The sequence below is a fragment of the Lacerta agilis genome, chromosome 3 (assembly GCF_009819535.1).
Source record: "Lacerta agilis isolate rLacAgi1 chromosome 3, rLacAgi1.pri, whole genome shotgun sequence".
Classification (NCBI taxonomy): domain Eukaryota; kingdom Metazoa; phylum Chordata; class Lepidosauria; order Squamata; family Lacertidae; genus Lacerta; species Lacerta agilis.
In genome coordinates this window covers 63,929,757-63,947,266 of record NC_046314.1, presented here as the reverse complement: position 1 = coordinate 63,947,266, position 17,510 = coordinate 63,929,757, and the positions used below count along the sequence as shown (strand labels likewise).

The window sequence follows — 17,510 nt, the reverse complement described above, 5'->3', positions numbered from 1 at the left end:
TTCGTTTGCTGCTGTAACATGTTTATCACTTGACGAGGGCCGCAGAACTTGCATGTTACCTCACGTGGCACCAGTGCTTTTCAGTAGAGCCTATTCATGCATTCAGCTGCATATCACTGAGTGCTGTTTAAACACATAGTAGGAACTTTATTTATGTGCATGCCTGTGTGAACTAATCCATCATATTACCTTACCTCATGTGGATCTATAAGATGAACAAAATAGGTAAGATTCCTTCCTCTCTGGCCATGTTTGCAATTATTTGATTAACCTTTTACACTAAGCTGCTTTCCACATCTCTTATTTATTCCCTCAGTCATTTCTTAAATTATTCCTTTAATTTCCTTTTTTATGTTAAGCTGCTCAGTGCACATCACAGTATTAAGAAAAATTGTAGTCAAATTCTTAGTTCACCATCATCTGGACTCACTTTAATTGAGTACATATGATAATCTGCTTAGAGTTATACAGCGTGCTTCCTTTCTCCTGTCAGCAAGCCACTTTCTGGTATAAAATTCTTACACCACTATCCGCATATATTAGGTTTCTATGAATCAAAACTTGTCCCCCGACAAATTAGGATACGGTGCAGGCTTCCCCTGAAGAAAGGGAATGAGGTGATGATTTTAGCTGATCTGCCCCCCTTTCCCCAGTGCTACCTCAAACACTGTTTAGGAAGGTCCCCAAACCCTCTGCAGCAGCCTTTCAGGGACTTAAGGAGAAAAGAACTGGCAAACCCTGCCATCTGCCCTTTTCCTTGAACTTGAGCAGCACTCCATGGAGTTCAAGTGTGGATCCAACCCGTTTATTTTTGTTCCTTTGAACTCAAAAAATTGCAAATAATTGCCACATCTAATTACTAGGAGAAACTCAATGAGCAACTAGAAGAACAGCGGCAAGAACAAGCTCTGCAAAGATATCGCACTGAAGCGGATGAACTTGACCACTGGCTCCTGAATACAAAAGCTACACTGGACATCTCATCGGTTACTGTTGAGGAACCCATGGATATGGATTCTCAGCTGGTTGACTGTCAGGTGAAATAGAAACCATCATGTCTAAACATTACTTCTGATGCACTTATAGGGATTTCTTGTGTACTTTTTAATTAGGACTCCTCACATGCATAGTACTCATACTCGTGTAGAGCAGTGTATTGAAAATTTGTTTTTTTGCATTTACAGTGCATGTAGCACCTGCACATCTCTTGAAACTTTTCCACATCTGGAAGGTGGAATGAGCAGTGTCTAAACCAAGTGTTGGTTAAATAGACAGGTGACATTCAGAACTAGTTCATGCGGCTTGCAAATTAGACACGGTCCTAATGTTTTAATCACTGGAACTTTTGAATAGAAAATCTTGTGCTTTGGGCCTACCTTTTCAAATAGAGCATATAAGTGTCCCCTATTCGTTTTTAAAGAAATCAACAAATAATATTACTCGGTTATCCAAGCAGTATGCAGAAATAAAAGTCTTCCAGAATTCTCAAAGCTTTGTTAAGTTCACAACAGACTCGCGTCTCATGTTCACTTGTTTAAATGAGATCACACTCAAGGACTGAGTTACTCATTTCAGACATAGCACTAAACTATGAGTTTGTTTGCTTGCTTGCTTGCTTGCTTGCTTATAACAAAATTTGCTTACTGCTTAATTGTAGTAAAACTTCTAAGTGGGTTAATGCATTATTTGGGAACATGTGGCTCTCAAAAGGTTGTTGGACTACAACTCCCACCATTCCTGATCACTGGCTTCCTCGGCTGATGGGAACTGGATTCAGTAGCATCTGAAAGGCCACAGGTATCCCATTTCTTCCCTAACTGATGGTCTAGTGTTACATGAGTGAACAGAAGTGAGCTTTAAACTCCCATGCTCCCTCTCCTTTCTCCTTCTCTACTGTAGCCGCAGGAAAGAGTGGAAATTTTATTTTAAGTGTATCTCCTTTTCGTTTGCATTTTTAACTTGTTTTTTCCAGTTTTTATTGTACATTGCTTAGAGATGATTTTGTAGAAGGCAATTAATAAATTAATTATCACAATCACCTTTAATTTTAAACAAACTGGAGTTAATCTCTGACTGTTTTCACAGAATGCTAAACCATGGAACAAACTTGAGCAAAGCTTTTAACTCATGTGCTCCCCTTTCAGAACCCTGGCTTGTTGTTAGGTGTGTGTGTGTATTATTTGTTGAATATAAGAACAACATATAATCAAATACAAGCAATCAAATACAGTTTTTCCCCACCTCCCCCCAAAAAACAGCCCCAACTACATCCAGGTAATTACATTAGTAATATAATCAACTAAAACATTATTTCTACAGTTGCTGGTTTACAAAATATTATTCCACATTCTCCCATGTGTCTTAGGTGGTTTAAATGCATGTTCTTTCTTTGATGCATATGTAATAAAGATTGTGATTTAAACAAGTGAACATGAGATATGAGTCTGCTATGAACTTGATGAAATTAGGTAGCAACATGCTTATATTCTTTATTGCCACCTAAAACTGTTTTTGATTCATGTGTTTATCCTATCTAAAATTCCAGTTTTAGAGAAGCCAAGCTACCATATGCACCTCAAATCTGAGGTAATATCAACACTACCACAGACACAGAAGCCTAGTGAGAATGACAATTTTAACAATAAAGATTTTTTTTTAAAATGGGAATTAAATAGATTGGTTTGCCATTTTAAAACAATCCTTAAGTTTCTACATTTCCTACTTCTGACTTAATTGTCATCAGATTAAATTGCTGAGGGCAATTACCGGTAAATCAAAGTCTTTAAACTTGTTGCCAGAATCTTGTCCCCGTTTTGGTATGCTGTGGAAGTACTTACCTGCATTTCAAAATAAACATGCCAGAGATTTGTCACTAGAGAGAGATAAGTCTCTTTCTAGATGAAAGAAGATTATGTGGAGGATCTTAGGGCCATTCATGCACCAATCAGAAAGATCCACAGTAAGCAGAGAAGCTTATCAATACAATCAGAGCAGTGAGAGGAGGGAAGGGAGATGAGGGCAGAAAAAGGGATCTCCCTGCATACAGCAGGCAGAAGTGGCAAAACGAGGAGAAGAGAGCAACCATAATCTGCTAATTGCCATTATCTTGGGGTCATAGGTTCTGACATATTGATGCAGTGAAAGACTAGAAGAGCAATTTTAAGCATCTAAATATCACTGAAATGCAAACAAATGTCTGTGCTACGAAAAAATCCTTGCTTTCAGACAATGCAGACTCTTGTGTTTTGGATGTTTCTTGTATGTAAAAATAAAAGTCAGAGCTTTGGGAAATGCAGAATATTGGAAGCACATTTGTGAAGGCTCTGTGGAAAACTCTGTGGAGCAGCAATGCAAATCTGCCTTGCTCTTAGCTTGGATGAGGATGAGGTAGGCCCCTGCGGATGCTGCAAGATGTATGAATTTGCCTCCTTGTTTCTGCTGCTTCAGAACATGCTTGTGGAAATTGAGCAGAAGGTAGTGGCTTTGTCTGAGCTGTCTGTACATAACGAAAACCTTCTCATGGAAGGAAAAGCTCATACCAAGGACGAGGCAGAGCAGCTGGCAATAAAGCTCCGAACCCTAAAGGGAAGCCTTTTGGAGTTGCAGAGAGTCCTCCACGACAAGCAGATCATCATCCAAGTAAGGAGCTCTTCCTAATTGGCTTTAAGGGGGAGGGTTTGGGTTTGCATTTTTTCCTTCTGTGGGTTGGGGAAAATTTGAAAAAGAAGAGGCTGGCATTATTATATACCTAGCAGTAATTAAATACCAGTCAGTTAGAATTGACCCGTCAAGTTACAGTTTAATTTCCTTATTATCACCTTTAGGGAGAGCTAAATTTATTAAAGCCTGTTCCCTGTTTTTGCCTTCTTCTTTGCCATTGTTCAATTGGAAATTGCTTGAATTGTAGCCTATATTTGTTTGTGTTCAGAGATTGGGATTTGTAGCCTTGTCTGTCCCTTGCCCTGTGCCCCCAAAGCACTTTAAAAATGTTACAAGTTTAGTTATTACTGTAATTTAAATCAGTTCATTCAGATATCTCCCACACAGGAGAAAGAGGCAAGTGTTTTTAAAAAAACAACAATTGTGCACCATCATTTTGCATATGACACCTGTAAGCAGAAGACTATTTCCTTCAGCAAAGTTATTTCACTGGGTTAAGGTGCATGCATTTATTTTAGAGTGTGAGACAAATTTGACATTAAAAGATCTATGCCTTTTATTTCATGATAACTTTGGCTGTAATCCCCCCCCCCAAATCATTTACTCACATGTACCAACATACATGTGTGCATCCACATTTTTTCCTGGCAGCATTTTCTCACATTAGGGTATATTTCTAATACTGCCATTGGCTTCATGTGATGTGGAAGCAGCAGTGAGCCTTGGGGGTAGGGTGGAGGCTATTCCTGTGCTTGGCCGGAACTTACCCTGTAGCTCTTTGGATCAGGACCCTAATATTCAACTTAAATATTTGTTAGGCCAACTTAGTGTATTAAGAACTACATGCAAATTCTTAAAGTATTATTATCTGCCTCTGAGATTCAGTTTTCCTGCTGTACGTATCCATACAACATTCTCTAGAGCAATATTTGAAGATGGTGAAGCCAACTTTTTTTTAACATGGAATTGCTGAAAGAGCAGCTCGTTCATAGCCTTTAGCAAACCACAGAAAGGGACAACTTCCTCTCTGATCCATTTGAATGTTATCTCCCTACTTGATGTAATAACAAACCGAAACCTCTTTGTAAGCATGTGATTCCCTACTTACGTATAATTCTTCTTCTTTGCATGTTAAGGGCATAAGGAATTCTCTGGGGATTAGTGACCAGAGACTTGAGCAGTACTTAAGAAATGGCAAACCTATCTGATCACTAATCCTGAAGCAGGATAGTGTACCTGTGTCATTAATCACATGGCAGATGAAACTGATAATTAAAATGTAGGGGTGCTTTTTCTTAACCCCAGAACTGTTCTACATTTTGGTATGGCAAAAGCATGTTGCCTGGAATATTGACCTTGAAGAGGTCAAGCAGTAGCTTTTCTATAATCTGCAGCTATACATAGCTCTGGTAAATAGTAAAGGGGAAATGTGCTGAAGAGAGTGACACAAATCAAATTGGAATCTAAATGGTACAAAGTAGACACTTAACATCAGCAGTATTCAGAAACCAGTTAGTGAACATTTTAAGTTTCTCAGATCTTAATGCTGTTCAGATGGAAGGCCACATAAGTTTTCCTTACAGTACCAGAGTCACATTAAAGCTGGACTTAAATTTGGACCTGAACGATCTCTTGAAGAAGTAGGAGACTCCAAATCCAGACCTGGGATTGACAATCCTATCTCCCTAAATTCATATTCCACTTGTATTTCTCCTCCCACCCTCTTATTCATTCATTCGTTCGTTCATTCATTCATTCATTCATTCATTTAAAGCAGGGTGCTATACAGGAAAAGGAGGAATGTGAGCCAGATCTAGCCACTTCTCAAAGTCCCAGTGTCCAAGAATGGCTGCTTCAGGCACGGACAACCCGTTCACAACAGCAGCAGGGCAGCCTGCAGAGACAAAAAGTGAGTGTGCTTAGTTACTACAAATCCTAAACCTGTTTAAATGCAGTGAAGCATTCATTTGAATTGTGTATACTTCACATTTGCAGGTGTCCACATTCTGTGTGTGGATGTGGGGGAGAGGCCCTAGCAGGAGAGCTGTGCAACTTTGGGAGCAGGGCCAGCAGTACAGCCCCACTTCCCATTAATAGCACGGCACCCCTTCATGAAGGGAACTGTGACCCCTCGTGGTCTTTGGGAGTCGTGTTCACTGGTTGCTCCAATCACATGCACTTTCACCCTTCTGTGATTTTTTAAGGGATGAGTAAACTACCGGTATGTTTCAGCTCAATTTAAGGATAGCCCTTTGTCTGTGGAGGAATGAAGATACAAGGAAACATTGTAACTATGGCCAGTTTGATTTGAAATCTTGGTTATTTTCATTTTCCTGTATGCCCAAAATGTATTCTAGCAGTTGTACTGTATTTAGTATTCCTAAATAGTAAACAGGATGCTGTTCAGCCAATTGTGCTTGATTCTTTTTAGGAGCTAGAGAAAGAGCTAGCAGAGCAGAAGAACCTACTTCGCTCCGTGGCAAGCCGTGGAGAGGAAATTCTAACGCAGCAATCTACTTCAGAAAACTCTCATCTTAGGTGTGGCTTGATGCATTTTATTCTTGTTCAGTAGCTTTGTATTGATTGATCATGCCAGTATGTGCTCATACCTTCGTGTGTTATTTGTGTTTTATTGTAAATGAAATCTGAAAAACAGTTTACATTTAAAATAAGATTCTCAGAATTTATTCAAGATTTTGACAACTGCTGGCTAGATCATAGCAGCGTATTGTTGTTTTTACCTAATTAGTCTAAATCTCCCATGCATGTAAGATAAGCAGAGGGTCAAACAAAGCCTGCCAGCACAAGGCTTCATTAGAAAGAGACACACTAACTCATAATCCACGACTTGCAAATTTCTTATGAAAGGTACCTAAAGTTTATTCTTATACTTAATATAAATTTAATTAATATTTGTTGTATCTAATTTTAAAAACTTTGGAAGGGTTACATTTGTAAAGAATTAAATGCTTCCTTAATGCTGTGCCTCAAAAATCATACCCATCAATCTGAAATGTTACTGATTTCAGCAGTGATGAGGCTTCCTCGTTTTAGTGCATAAATACTACAAGTACTTCAGATTTCTATGAAATCCTTAATACAGCCCAGTTAAAGTGTTCTGGAAGTGTAGGAGACTGCCACCATCACCCCAGCCAGGCAGGACTTCATACACAGTCACCAAGTCACCTCCACTTGCGTCCACTCTTAACTTGCATAATCTCAGTGGCTTACATAACTTTCATGACTGACCCTTCATATTAGGTGTGAACAGTATTTTGATGAGGAGAGTATCATGAGTCCAGTAGAGTAACAGTCATTCCAGAAATATTGCAGTTTCAGTATTGCTAATTCATATATGTCTTTTCCACCAACAGGAAGCCTGATGTATTAACAGAGGAACTAGGTTTAGAGGGAGAAAAACCATCAGCTGAAGATCAAATGAAAATGAAGTGGGAAAGCCTCCATCAAGAATTCAGCATTAAGCACAGGCTGCTGCAGAATGCTCTGGAACAAGAACAAGAGCAGCTGGTAGGTCCCCCCCCCAAAAAAACCTTTTGTTTTCAGCACTCTTTACAGAAAAAGAAAATGGTAAAATCTACAACCCAGCAATGTCTTTTTCTCAGAATGTAAATTGAAAAAATGAACAGTTTAAATCAAAGCCCTACTAACTGAATAAGGAGAATAAAATAATCTATTTTCATTTACGTTTTTGTCATGTCTGAAAATTGCAATCATTACCTTTTCCTTCCTTCACAGCTCTACAGCAGACCAAACCGACTTATATCTGGCATGCCAATGTACAAACAAGAAGGGCAATCTCAAGATAAACCATCAGCTGCATCTTTATTGGTTGGTTTGAATGAGGCTTTTGAAGACGCTTCTTCCCAGGTGGGATATTTGATTATGTTCACTTTTTTTTTTGGGTAAAGTGCAATATATATTACTATACTAACGGACCTGCCTCTCTCTTTTGTGGTGCCTTATTCAGCCTGGAGGTGTGGAGAAGGAGAGCCTGCACTTTGAGCAGAAGTTGTACAGTGGTGTTTCAGCCACTTCTTCCTGGCTAGATGGTGTTGAAGAGCACTTGTTTGTTGCCACAGCCCTGTTGCCCGAAGTGACAGAAGCTTGTCTTTATAACCAGGAAGTAAGTGGTCCTAGAATTGCCATCTTATTTATTATTTAAATATCTCTCTCACTTTTCATTAATTAATGATCCCAGGGCACGGAACATAATAAAACACAATTAAAAGACAAGCAATAAAACCAATTCAATGACTTAAAATGACAGATAAAATATATTATGTAATCGTATACACTAATCTGGGGTTGTTCCCTATAAAGGCTTGGTTGAAGAGAGATGTTTTTACCTGGTGATGAAACATAAATAGTGATGGCTCCAGCCACATTAGAGGTACCACCATGGAAAAGGTTTTATCTTGTGCCCACTGCATAATGAATTTCCCCCAGTGGTGGAACACTGAGAAGGTCCCCTCCATCACAACAGTAAGACAGATGCATTAAGGTTGGAACTAGACTTAGAACCAAGGAAGTGGGGAGGCCTTCATCAAGAAAAAAAGTGCCAGCTTAATGTTGTACTTTTTTATTTATTGAAACATAAGACTATACAGCTTATGACTATAGTTTTAAATGTGATATTGTTAGGTAGAAGAGCAAGTGCAAGGTTCATTTGCTCCTTCACTGAGCTGCTAAAAAACAGGTAATGTCCAAATCACAGGTAAAGACACCTCAAGTGCAGTTAGATCCAAACCCTGAAACCTGTGGAGCCAACCTGTGTGCGCCCATGGTGGTGGAGAATATGCAGGTGGAAAAGTGGAGCTATGTAGCAGTGGGCGTCATTCTTAGAGATAAATAAATTTGACAAGTCTGTCATTGGGCATGGTAGAGACAATATTGTTCTCTTGAAGAAGTGTTAACCTCTCCCAATGGTGTCTCTATGTTTCACATCTATGTTACTCACTATTTGTGTACATTACTGCTATGTACGTCAGGGGTGCTGCACTTCTTCTTTCTGGAGTGTACACAAGAAGGGATTAGAACATTTGCCCAATTGCAAAACCATGCTTACATTCATACACCAGAACTACTGCAGTGCATACATGCATCAAAAGAAGTGTGAATATGTGCACATAAGAGGCAACAGGCAATCCAATTTCCAGGTGTGAGGCAGAGGTGCCAACATGAAATGTTGTAAACAAAAGTATTTCTGTTTCCTACTTTAGGGTATGTACACATTTCCATTTATTCTGCATCCAGTTCTAGTTTGGGAAGTGATGTACACATGACATTAGCCATAAACCATATCAATCCTGTATCTCTTCTGCTGAAATACTGCTTTTTTATCCACTTCCCCCCTAAAGCAGCTATGGTCCAAATTGAGATATAGAATGATCTAGCTGTATTTTGGACGTGGGTGACACTGTGGTCTAAACCACAGAGCCTAGGGTTTGCTGATCAGAAGGTCAGCGGTTTGAATCCCCATGACGGGGTGAGCCCCCATTGCTCGGTCCCTGCTCCTGCCAGCCTAGCAGTTCGAAAACACGGCAGAGTTCAAGTAGATAAATAGGTACCGCTCTGGTGGGAAAGTAAATGGTGTTTCCGTGCACTGCTTTGGTTCACCAGAAGCAGCTTATTCATGCTGGCCACATGACCTGGAAGCTGTATGCCGGCTTCCTCGGCCTTTAAAGTGAGATGAGATCTGTGACTGGACCTAACGGTCAAGGTTCCCTTTACCTTTACCTAGCTGTATTTTAAGCCAATAATGTGCACACAGCCTTAGACTGTGAGTGACTCTGTAGGTGCTCAATAAGACAGAGAAGATTTTCATTATCAGAAAAATACTGTTGTATATTTATTCTAGGCATATGCTGTAATATTTCAGCTTGGAAAGGGGAATACAGTGGAGCATTTATACAGAACTCTACACATGTATCTTGGGTGAAGCAATCTGTGTAGGGATTCTTTCACTGATATGAATAATGAGACTTTTGTACATAAATGGAATCTGCATATGCAGTGGTGTTCCTGCCTGCACATTAGGTGCAATTATAAGCATGATTATTCAGAAGTGAGTCCACTATTTTCAACAGGATTTGCTCCCAGAAAAGTGTGCATTAGATTACAGCCTGAGATCTGCCCTACATAGCTGGAATGACTGGATGTGGCTAACTGTGTTCTGAATGAAGATACCTACATTTTGCTTATATGATCTTAACCTATCATGGAACAAGTTTTGAAGAAATAGGAATATAATGCTTTGGTATTATATTCTCTCTTTCATCATCATAATGATTGGCCTAATATTTGGGAAAGTACCGGTATATTTTCAAGTGTTGTTTGGTTTTATTCACATATACTCCAGGCTCTGGCTAAAGATATCAAGGAGATGACAGAAAAAATGGATAAGAACAAGAATTTGTTTTCTCACATATTTCCTGACAATGCTGACAATAGAGATGTTATAGAAGACACCTTGGATTGTTTGCTAAGGAGACTAATATTAATGGAGACACTGGTAAACCAAAGATGTCATCAGATGAAAGAAAGACTCCAGCATATACTGAGTTTTCAGGTAAAGTTTCCCTTAACTTCTTAATGATTCCCCCCCCCCCTTTCAGATATTTTTTTTCTGAACAGGAACTACAAAAGATCACAAAGCAGTGAGTTAGCTTTTGAGTTCTGGAGAACTCTTCCTTGGGCTAAATAGAATGCATATAAGATATATAAAAATGATTTTGAGAATACGCAATCAGCACATATGTCAACAAATACTGAATAATAAAACAGATAAAATGGCATCATTTATCATTATCAGTGTTCAATAAACACACAAAGGAAGGAAGGAGAGAGAAAAACATTGCTGGTTGAGGATAAAGGCCACGTTGGGGAAAAGAGTCCAGCATTGCAGAGGGTTAGGTTGGAATAAATGACCTTTGTGGTCACTTCCAGCTCTACAGATCTGTGATTCTATGACTGCTCATGTGATAACCCATGCCTGAACTGTAGCATCAGTGTATTTGAACAATGTAGAACATGGGTAGGCAAACTTAAGGCCTGGGGGCCAGATCCAGCTCAATCGCCTTCTAAATCCGGCCCGTGGATGGTCCAGGAATCAGTGTGTTTTTACATGAGTAGAATGTGTCCTTTTATTTAAAATGCATCTCTGGGTTATTTGTGGGGCATAGGAATTTGTTCATTTTTTCCCCCCAAAATATAGTCTGGTCCCCCACAAGATCTGAGGGACAGTGGACCGGCCCCCTGCTGAAAAAGTTTGCTGATCCCTGATGTAGAACTAGAAGCCCTCTGGTTATTATGTGCAGTAGAGGCTGCAAGCTAACTGCCTCACATCACAAATGAAAGAGTCTGACATTGGATTGCTCCAAATTATAGAATAGAACAGAACAGAACAGAATAGATCTTTAATGTCATTGTCCCCTTGCGGGAACAATGAAATTCCTCGGTTGCTATATCAACTCAAATAAGGCACTCCACATAGTTTAAAAATACTAATAAACACAGGACAATACAGGACAATATAACAAATAAAATAAGATGACTTCAGAGTCCAGAGTTTCCATTTAAGGCCAAAATTGCTGTAGGAAAGAAACTGTTCTTGAGACGGCTCATTCTCGCCTTCATTGTTCTGTATCTCCGTCCTGGTGGCAGAAGCTCAAAGAAATGGTGACCAGGGTGCAATGGGTCTCTTGATATATCTGTTGCCTTTCTGTGGCACCTGATGGTATATATACGTTCTAAGGTAGAGAGTGAACAGCCAATAATACTCCCTGCTGTTTTGATAATTCTTCGCAACACAATCCTATCCCAAGAAGTGCAGCTTCCATGCCACATACATAAACCATAAGTGAACACGCTCTCAATGGCACAGTGATAGAAGGTAAGCAGCAGCTTTTGCGGAAGATGATTTTTCCTTAGAATTCTCAAAAAATACAGTCTGTGCTGCGCCTTCTTTGCAATACCCCCTATGTTGACATTCCAGGACCGATCCTTCTGTAACTCAGTGCCCAGAAATCAGAACATTGTCACCCTCTCCACACAGGTTCCATCAATCAAAAGTGGCTGGACATCGGTTTTCTGCTTCCTAAAGTCCACCACAAGCTCCTCTGTTTTCTTTGTATTTATAAGCAAATTGTTGGTTCCACATCACTTTACCAACCGTTCCACCTCATATCTGTAATCCATCTCACCCTCTTTATCAGAGATGAGCCCAATCACAGTCGTATCATCTGCAAATTTAGCAATCCTATTACTAGGGTAGGCAGAGACACAATCACACGTGTATAGAGTGTAAGGGAGTGAGCTAAGCACACATCCCTGTGGTGCTCCTGTATTAGTACTGATCCTGTTGGAGGTATAGGGGCCCAACCAGACCCTCTGGGGGCGATCTGACAGAAAGTCCAATATCCACCTGCAGAGAGATGGCGGGAGCCCCAAACCTCCCAATTTAGACCCCAGACGTTGCAGTTAGATGGTGTTAAATGCCGAGCTAAAATCTACGAAAAGCAATCTGGCATAGCCTTCCCATTGCTCCAAATGTGCAAAAACAGCATGGAGGGCAATCACCACAGCATCCTCTGTCGATCTTTTCATTTTATAGGCTAACATTAGTGCTTTTTTTTCTGGGGGAGGGACGCAACGGTATGCATACCCCTAAAAATGTTGTGAATCTGAGTTTGGTCCTATTGAGGGGCAATATTTCAATATGAGTAGGAAAATGAGAGTACCCCTAAACATTTTTTTTAAAGGAAAAAAAGCACTGGCTAACATTCTACCATTTTGAAAATCTCACATAAAATTTTCTTCACTGACAGAATGACCTGAAACTGATGTTCACATCACTGGCTGATAGCAAGTACATAGCCCTGCAGAAACTAGCTGAAGCAATCGAACGCCCTGAAACAGAACAAATGCAGGTACTGCCCTTTTTCTGTTATTAACCATGGAGAGGAGAAATATATATCATCTAACCTAAAAGTAAAAAACTTTGCTGGGCAGCCTTAACACCTTTGCTGAGTTGCTGTCTCTGACATCATGCATCACTGTTGTTGTGACACTGGAGGTTCAGTGTTATAGTTCTTTCTTATATAGGCTATTCAACAAGCAGAAGATGGACTGAAAGAATTAGATGCAGCAATCAGTGAGTTAAAGAAACGTGGGGATAAACTGCAGATTGACCAATCGTCCATGCAAGAGCTAACAAAACTTCAGGTACATAACCTATTATTAAGAACTTTGTAACATTGTTCTTGAAAAATGGTTAGTACTAAATTATTTGTAAGTAACAAGTAATTATTATTTATTGGTAATATTAACATAAATCATAGCATATATACATATGATCCCAGCAGAGGCACTGAGTTGTGCCCAACATTGGGAGGGGCCATCACACACACATGACATCACACGTGACACGCGTTGGGAGGAAGACACTGCTGTGACGCCCAGTGCCACAAGGCCTGCCATGGTCTGCCACCCTTGTGAGGCCCAGCCCCTCAAGATTGTGGGGGTTCAGCCCCATCCCAACAGACTTGGGGGGGTGCTGGAGACACCTAAGGCCTACAGAGTTGGTGCCCATGAATTCTAGAACATTTCATTTTTCAACATCTGCTGATTTTCTGTTTCAGATCATTCAAAATTTTTAGCTGCTGTTTAATAGCATTATAAGATTCTGTGAGAGTTTAGTTGTCTCTTTACATCAATGAACAAATATATTTTTCAGTCACTGAATGGCAGAAAGCCAGTGGCAGTAGAATATAAAGAGTGCCTGATACAAGGAATAATGGCCACTTAACCTTGTACGCAGGTGGCGCTGTGGGTTAAACCACAGAGCCTAGGGCTTGTTGATCAGAAGGTTGGCGGTTTGAATCCCCGTGACGGGGTGAGCTCCCGTTTGGTCCGTGCTCCTGCCAACCTAGCAGTTTGAAAACACATCAAAGTGCAAGTAGATAAATAGGTACTGCTCCAGCGGGAAGGTAAACGGCGTTTCCGTGCTCTGCTCTGGTTCGCCAGAATCAGCTTAGTCATTCTGGCCACATGACCTGGAAGCTGTACATCGGCTCCCTCAGCCAGTAAAGCGAGATGAGCGCCGCAATCGCAGAATCGTCCGCAACTGGACCTATTGGTCAGGGGTCCTTTTACCTTTTAACCTTGTATTGCCAACACTGACTGCAAATTACTCCCAAGAGTCTCAGGCAGAGCACTTTTCCATATACGACTCCCAATAAGTTTTAACTAGAGGTGATAGGAAATGAAATCATAATATTCTGCATGCAAATAGTGCTCTATCACTGAGCTGTGGCCTCTGCCCATGGTTTTCATATAGAACACACTGTTGAAATCAGTCAGAATTTTGATGGTTGGGGTTTTTTTAAAAGCTCATTTGGCTTTTCAGACAAGTTAATTCCCAGCTCAGTGACTACATTAGAATATTTTTTTAATGAGTTTGCTGAATTCATTATAAGGCACCCAGGAAAAAATAGGACACAACTCTCCACAGTGCAGTCCAGTCACAATTCCCAGAACAACATCTACGACTGAGACTGAGGGCAGAGATGCCTCTGTGGCAGGAGGGATAGCATGGTGCACTCCAAATGTTGTTGGACTACAACTCCTGTCAGCCCCAACTTGGTGACCAATGTTCAGAGATGACGGGGGTGCACCACATTAACTGCATCTGCAATACAGCATTTTAAATTTTGTCTGCAAGAAATCTGATTTGTTGTTATTTTACTTTTAGAATTTTTGTAACCCAGCCTGAAATCTTAATAGAAGATGGAATATAAATGCTTGAAATAAGTAAATGAAATATATTCCATTTAGATTTTTGACCCAGATAATCATTGAAACACCAATACTGGCAAAATGGATTGACCTGATCTGGAATGTTTAATATTTGTGTGAGTTTTCTCTGTGACTCTAAGGAAGAACATTTATGCCTCTTTTCTCCTATGTCAGGATATGTATGATGAGTTGATAATGGTCATAGGATCCCGGCGCAGTGGGCTAAACCAAAATCTGGCACTTAAGGGTCAGTATGAGCAAGCGTTGCAGGATTTGGCTGACCTGATTGAAACTGGCAAAGAAAAGATGTCAGTTGACCAGAAAATGATAGTTTCCTCTAAAGAGGAAGTCCAAATTCTTCTGGACAAGCACAAGGTAAAAATATGTAATTCTTAGATTTAATTTATTGCAAATATCTTGTTTTTCCATTAGTATCATTCTGTTGTTGGAGTTGCTTTTAATTTTTCTGTTCTTCATTTCTGGAAAGAGATCTGTTATGATTTAATGACACTTGGAATAATTTTAAAATAAATAGTGGTAAAAAAGATAGTTTCTGTTTTCTGGTACTTTATATAGTGCCATGTTATATTGTTGCAATAGAAGGAACCGAAATGTATTGACCACCTGGAGGGATGCTGTTGAAAAGGCTTTCCTGCATTTCAGGAAGTTGTACTAGATGACCATAAACACACAAGAAGAGCTCTGCTGAATCAGGCTGAAGTCTCATTTAGTTCATCATCCAGTTCTAACAGTGGCCAACCAAATATCTATGGGAAATCTATACTTGATTACTAGCATACTTGTAAAGGAAATGATATAAATACAAAATGCTAGTTTATAAAGCAAGGATTAATTTCTACACATACAAAATTATGTACAAATCCTGCACCAGTATCTGTTCTGCTAGAAGTTGCACTAAAAAGAAATGATGGCTAATCTGTGTGGACAGCCCACAGTTTAAACATCTAGGTAAATCTAAAGTTTGCATCACATTAGTATAATTTATTAAAAATAATGAATATATGCTGCTGTCCTTTATGCACTTGCCTGGGAGTATGTAATATGGAGTCTAATAGTACTTATATCTGAGTAAACATGCACAGGAACATACTGTTTAGTCTAGCTGGATACAAATAATAATACTTGGGTGGGGTGTATCATTTCTCAGGAATATTTCCAGGGACTGGAGTCACACGTAATTCTGACGGAAACACTTTTCAGGAAGATTAGCAGCTTTGCTCTTGTAAAGGAAACTCAGTTCCATGGAGATCTGATGGCACAAGCCTCTGCTGTGTTAAAACAGGCTCACAAGAGGGGTGTGGAGCTAGAATATATTTTAGAGGTAAGAACTTCCTTTTTTTCCTTGCCTTAAAATGTGAATATTTCAAGTGCATTTCACTCGGTAGTTCCTAGATTGCACATAACAGGAAGCTATGGTTAACAACGGCTTCCTGGTTTCCCCCCATGTTTGTGCAAAGAGAGGATCAAAGCAGGAGCCAAGGGGCTTAATAAGCCAGGTTATGGTAATACAAATGCAGTCTATGAGTGCTTGTCATAGTTAGCTGTAAAATTGTTGAAGGAAAGCAAAATCTTCCTCACCCATATGGAAGGAAGTGAAGAGAGTAAGTCCAGGAGAAGATTTGTCTCTTTGGTGTTGCACTAAACCATGGTTTAGCATCCAAATGAGAATTGTACTTTTCTTTTGATAATGTATTTGGAAATCACTGAGACACTGGTTCAGCTTTTAACATGTGCATGTCCTTTACAGACTTGGACACATCTGCAAAAAGATTATCAGGATCTTACATGGCAGCTGGAGACAGTTGAAACTAGCATTCCTAGTGTGGGTCTGGTAGAGGAATCTGAAGAGAGGCTTGCAGATCGGATTGCACTTTACCAGGTAATTTTGATGGTTTCCTACAGTTTAAATATTGATTTATTATCAAAAAATACAAAGCATCCATCGCTTTATCTCAGATGATTGCTGTTTGCATGACTGAGGTTTCTATTCTATGTTGCGTTCAAATTAAGACAAAACGTGATTGATTACATGTAAGAGCAGGTTTCGCATTGGCACTGGGCATGCATCCAGTGATCAACTAGCCCGTCTGCTATTTGATATGTAGTTGGGAATGACCAACAACACGAACCACATCCAGTAACCCCCACTAGTCCCCCCCCCACATAGCATGGGGTGGGTAGGGGGTCTTCCACTGCTCATTCCCACTAAGGATCCAGCCCCAAGTTGTGATGATTGCTACCACACATGGCACTAAGCCTGTGTACATTATTTGAGTCTCATATAATATTTGTGTGCATATCTAAATTATGTTATTGGAGAATAGAGAGTGAAAGAGAATTGTTTTAAAATCAATGCACATTCTGGACAGTTAAGTTTTTACATTACACAATAGATATGCAAAACACATGCGAACATAAGACTTGCCCGCTGAATTAGGCCAGTAGCCCATCTGCTCCAGCACAAGAGCACTCCCCTTTCCTATGGCTTTCAGCAACTGGTATTTGGAAGAGGTGGAGACAGAGCATAGCCATTGGCTACTAGCCATTGAAAGCCCGCTCCTCCATGAATTTGTCTAATCCTCATTTAAAACCATCCAAGTTGGTGGCCATCACTGCCTCCTGGAGGAGCGAGATTCATAGTTTGACTGTGTGCTGTGTGAAGAATTACTTCCATTAGTCCTAAATCTTCCAACATTCAGGTTCATTGGTATCTTTTAGTAACATGTAAAAACGGCCAAAGATTTAATTACCACGGAAGTATTTGCTAGATTTCATAATGAATTTGAAGAGGGAGGAAGAGGCTGGGAAGATCAACATGGAGTAAAAGGGGCCCTCTTGGTAGTTCTATCTGTCTCAGAATTTTGTGGGTGGGGGTGGCCTAGGAGAGGGCATTCTTTGTGGTAGCCCCTAAGTTGTGAAATTGCCTTCCCACAGTGGATGCGTCAGATGTGTGTTTTGAGAGCCTATCCTATTCCTGTGATTACAATCTGTTCCCAGTTGTTTTCTATTTTGAT

General features: G+C 40.0%; 1 protein-coding gene across 1 annotated transcript in view; it reads left to right on the top strand.

Annotated features, from left to right (window-relative positions):
• The window catches only part of SYNE1 (spectrin repeat containing nuclear envelope protein 1), a 286,452-nt gene that overhangs the window by 185,438 nt on the left and 83,504 nt on the right, over window positions 1–17,510 (top strand). The window contains 13 exon segments of the mRNA XM_033144021.1: window positions 864–1,037; window positions 3,448–3,639; window positions 5,438–5,569; window positions 6,092–6,198; window positions 7,035–7,188; window positions 7,417–7,548; window positions 7,649–7,804; window positions 10,040–10,249; window positions 12,507–12,608; window positions 12,784–12,903; window positions 14,650–14,850; window positions 15,644–15,817; window positions 16,244–16,375. Of these exon segments, the coding sequence (XP_032999912.1) occupies window positions 864–1,037; window positions 3,448–3,639; window positions 5,438–5,569; window positions 6,092–6,198; window positions 7,035–7,188; window positions 7,417–7,548; window positions 7,649–7,804; window positions 10,040–10,249; window positions 12,507–12,608; window positions 12,784–12,903; window positions 14,650–14,850; window positions 15,644–15,817; window positions 16,244–16,375 (1,986 nt within the window).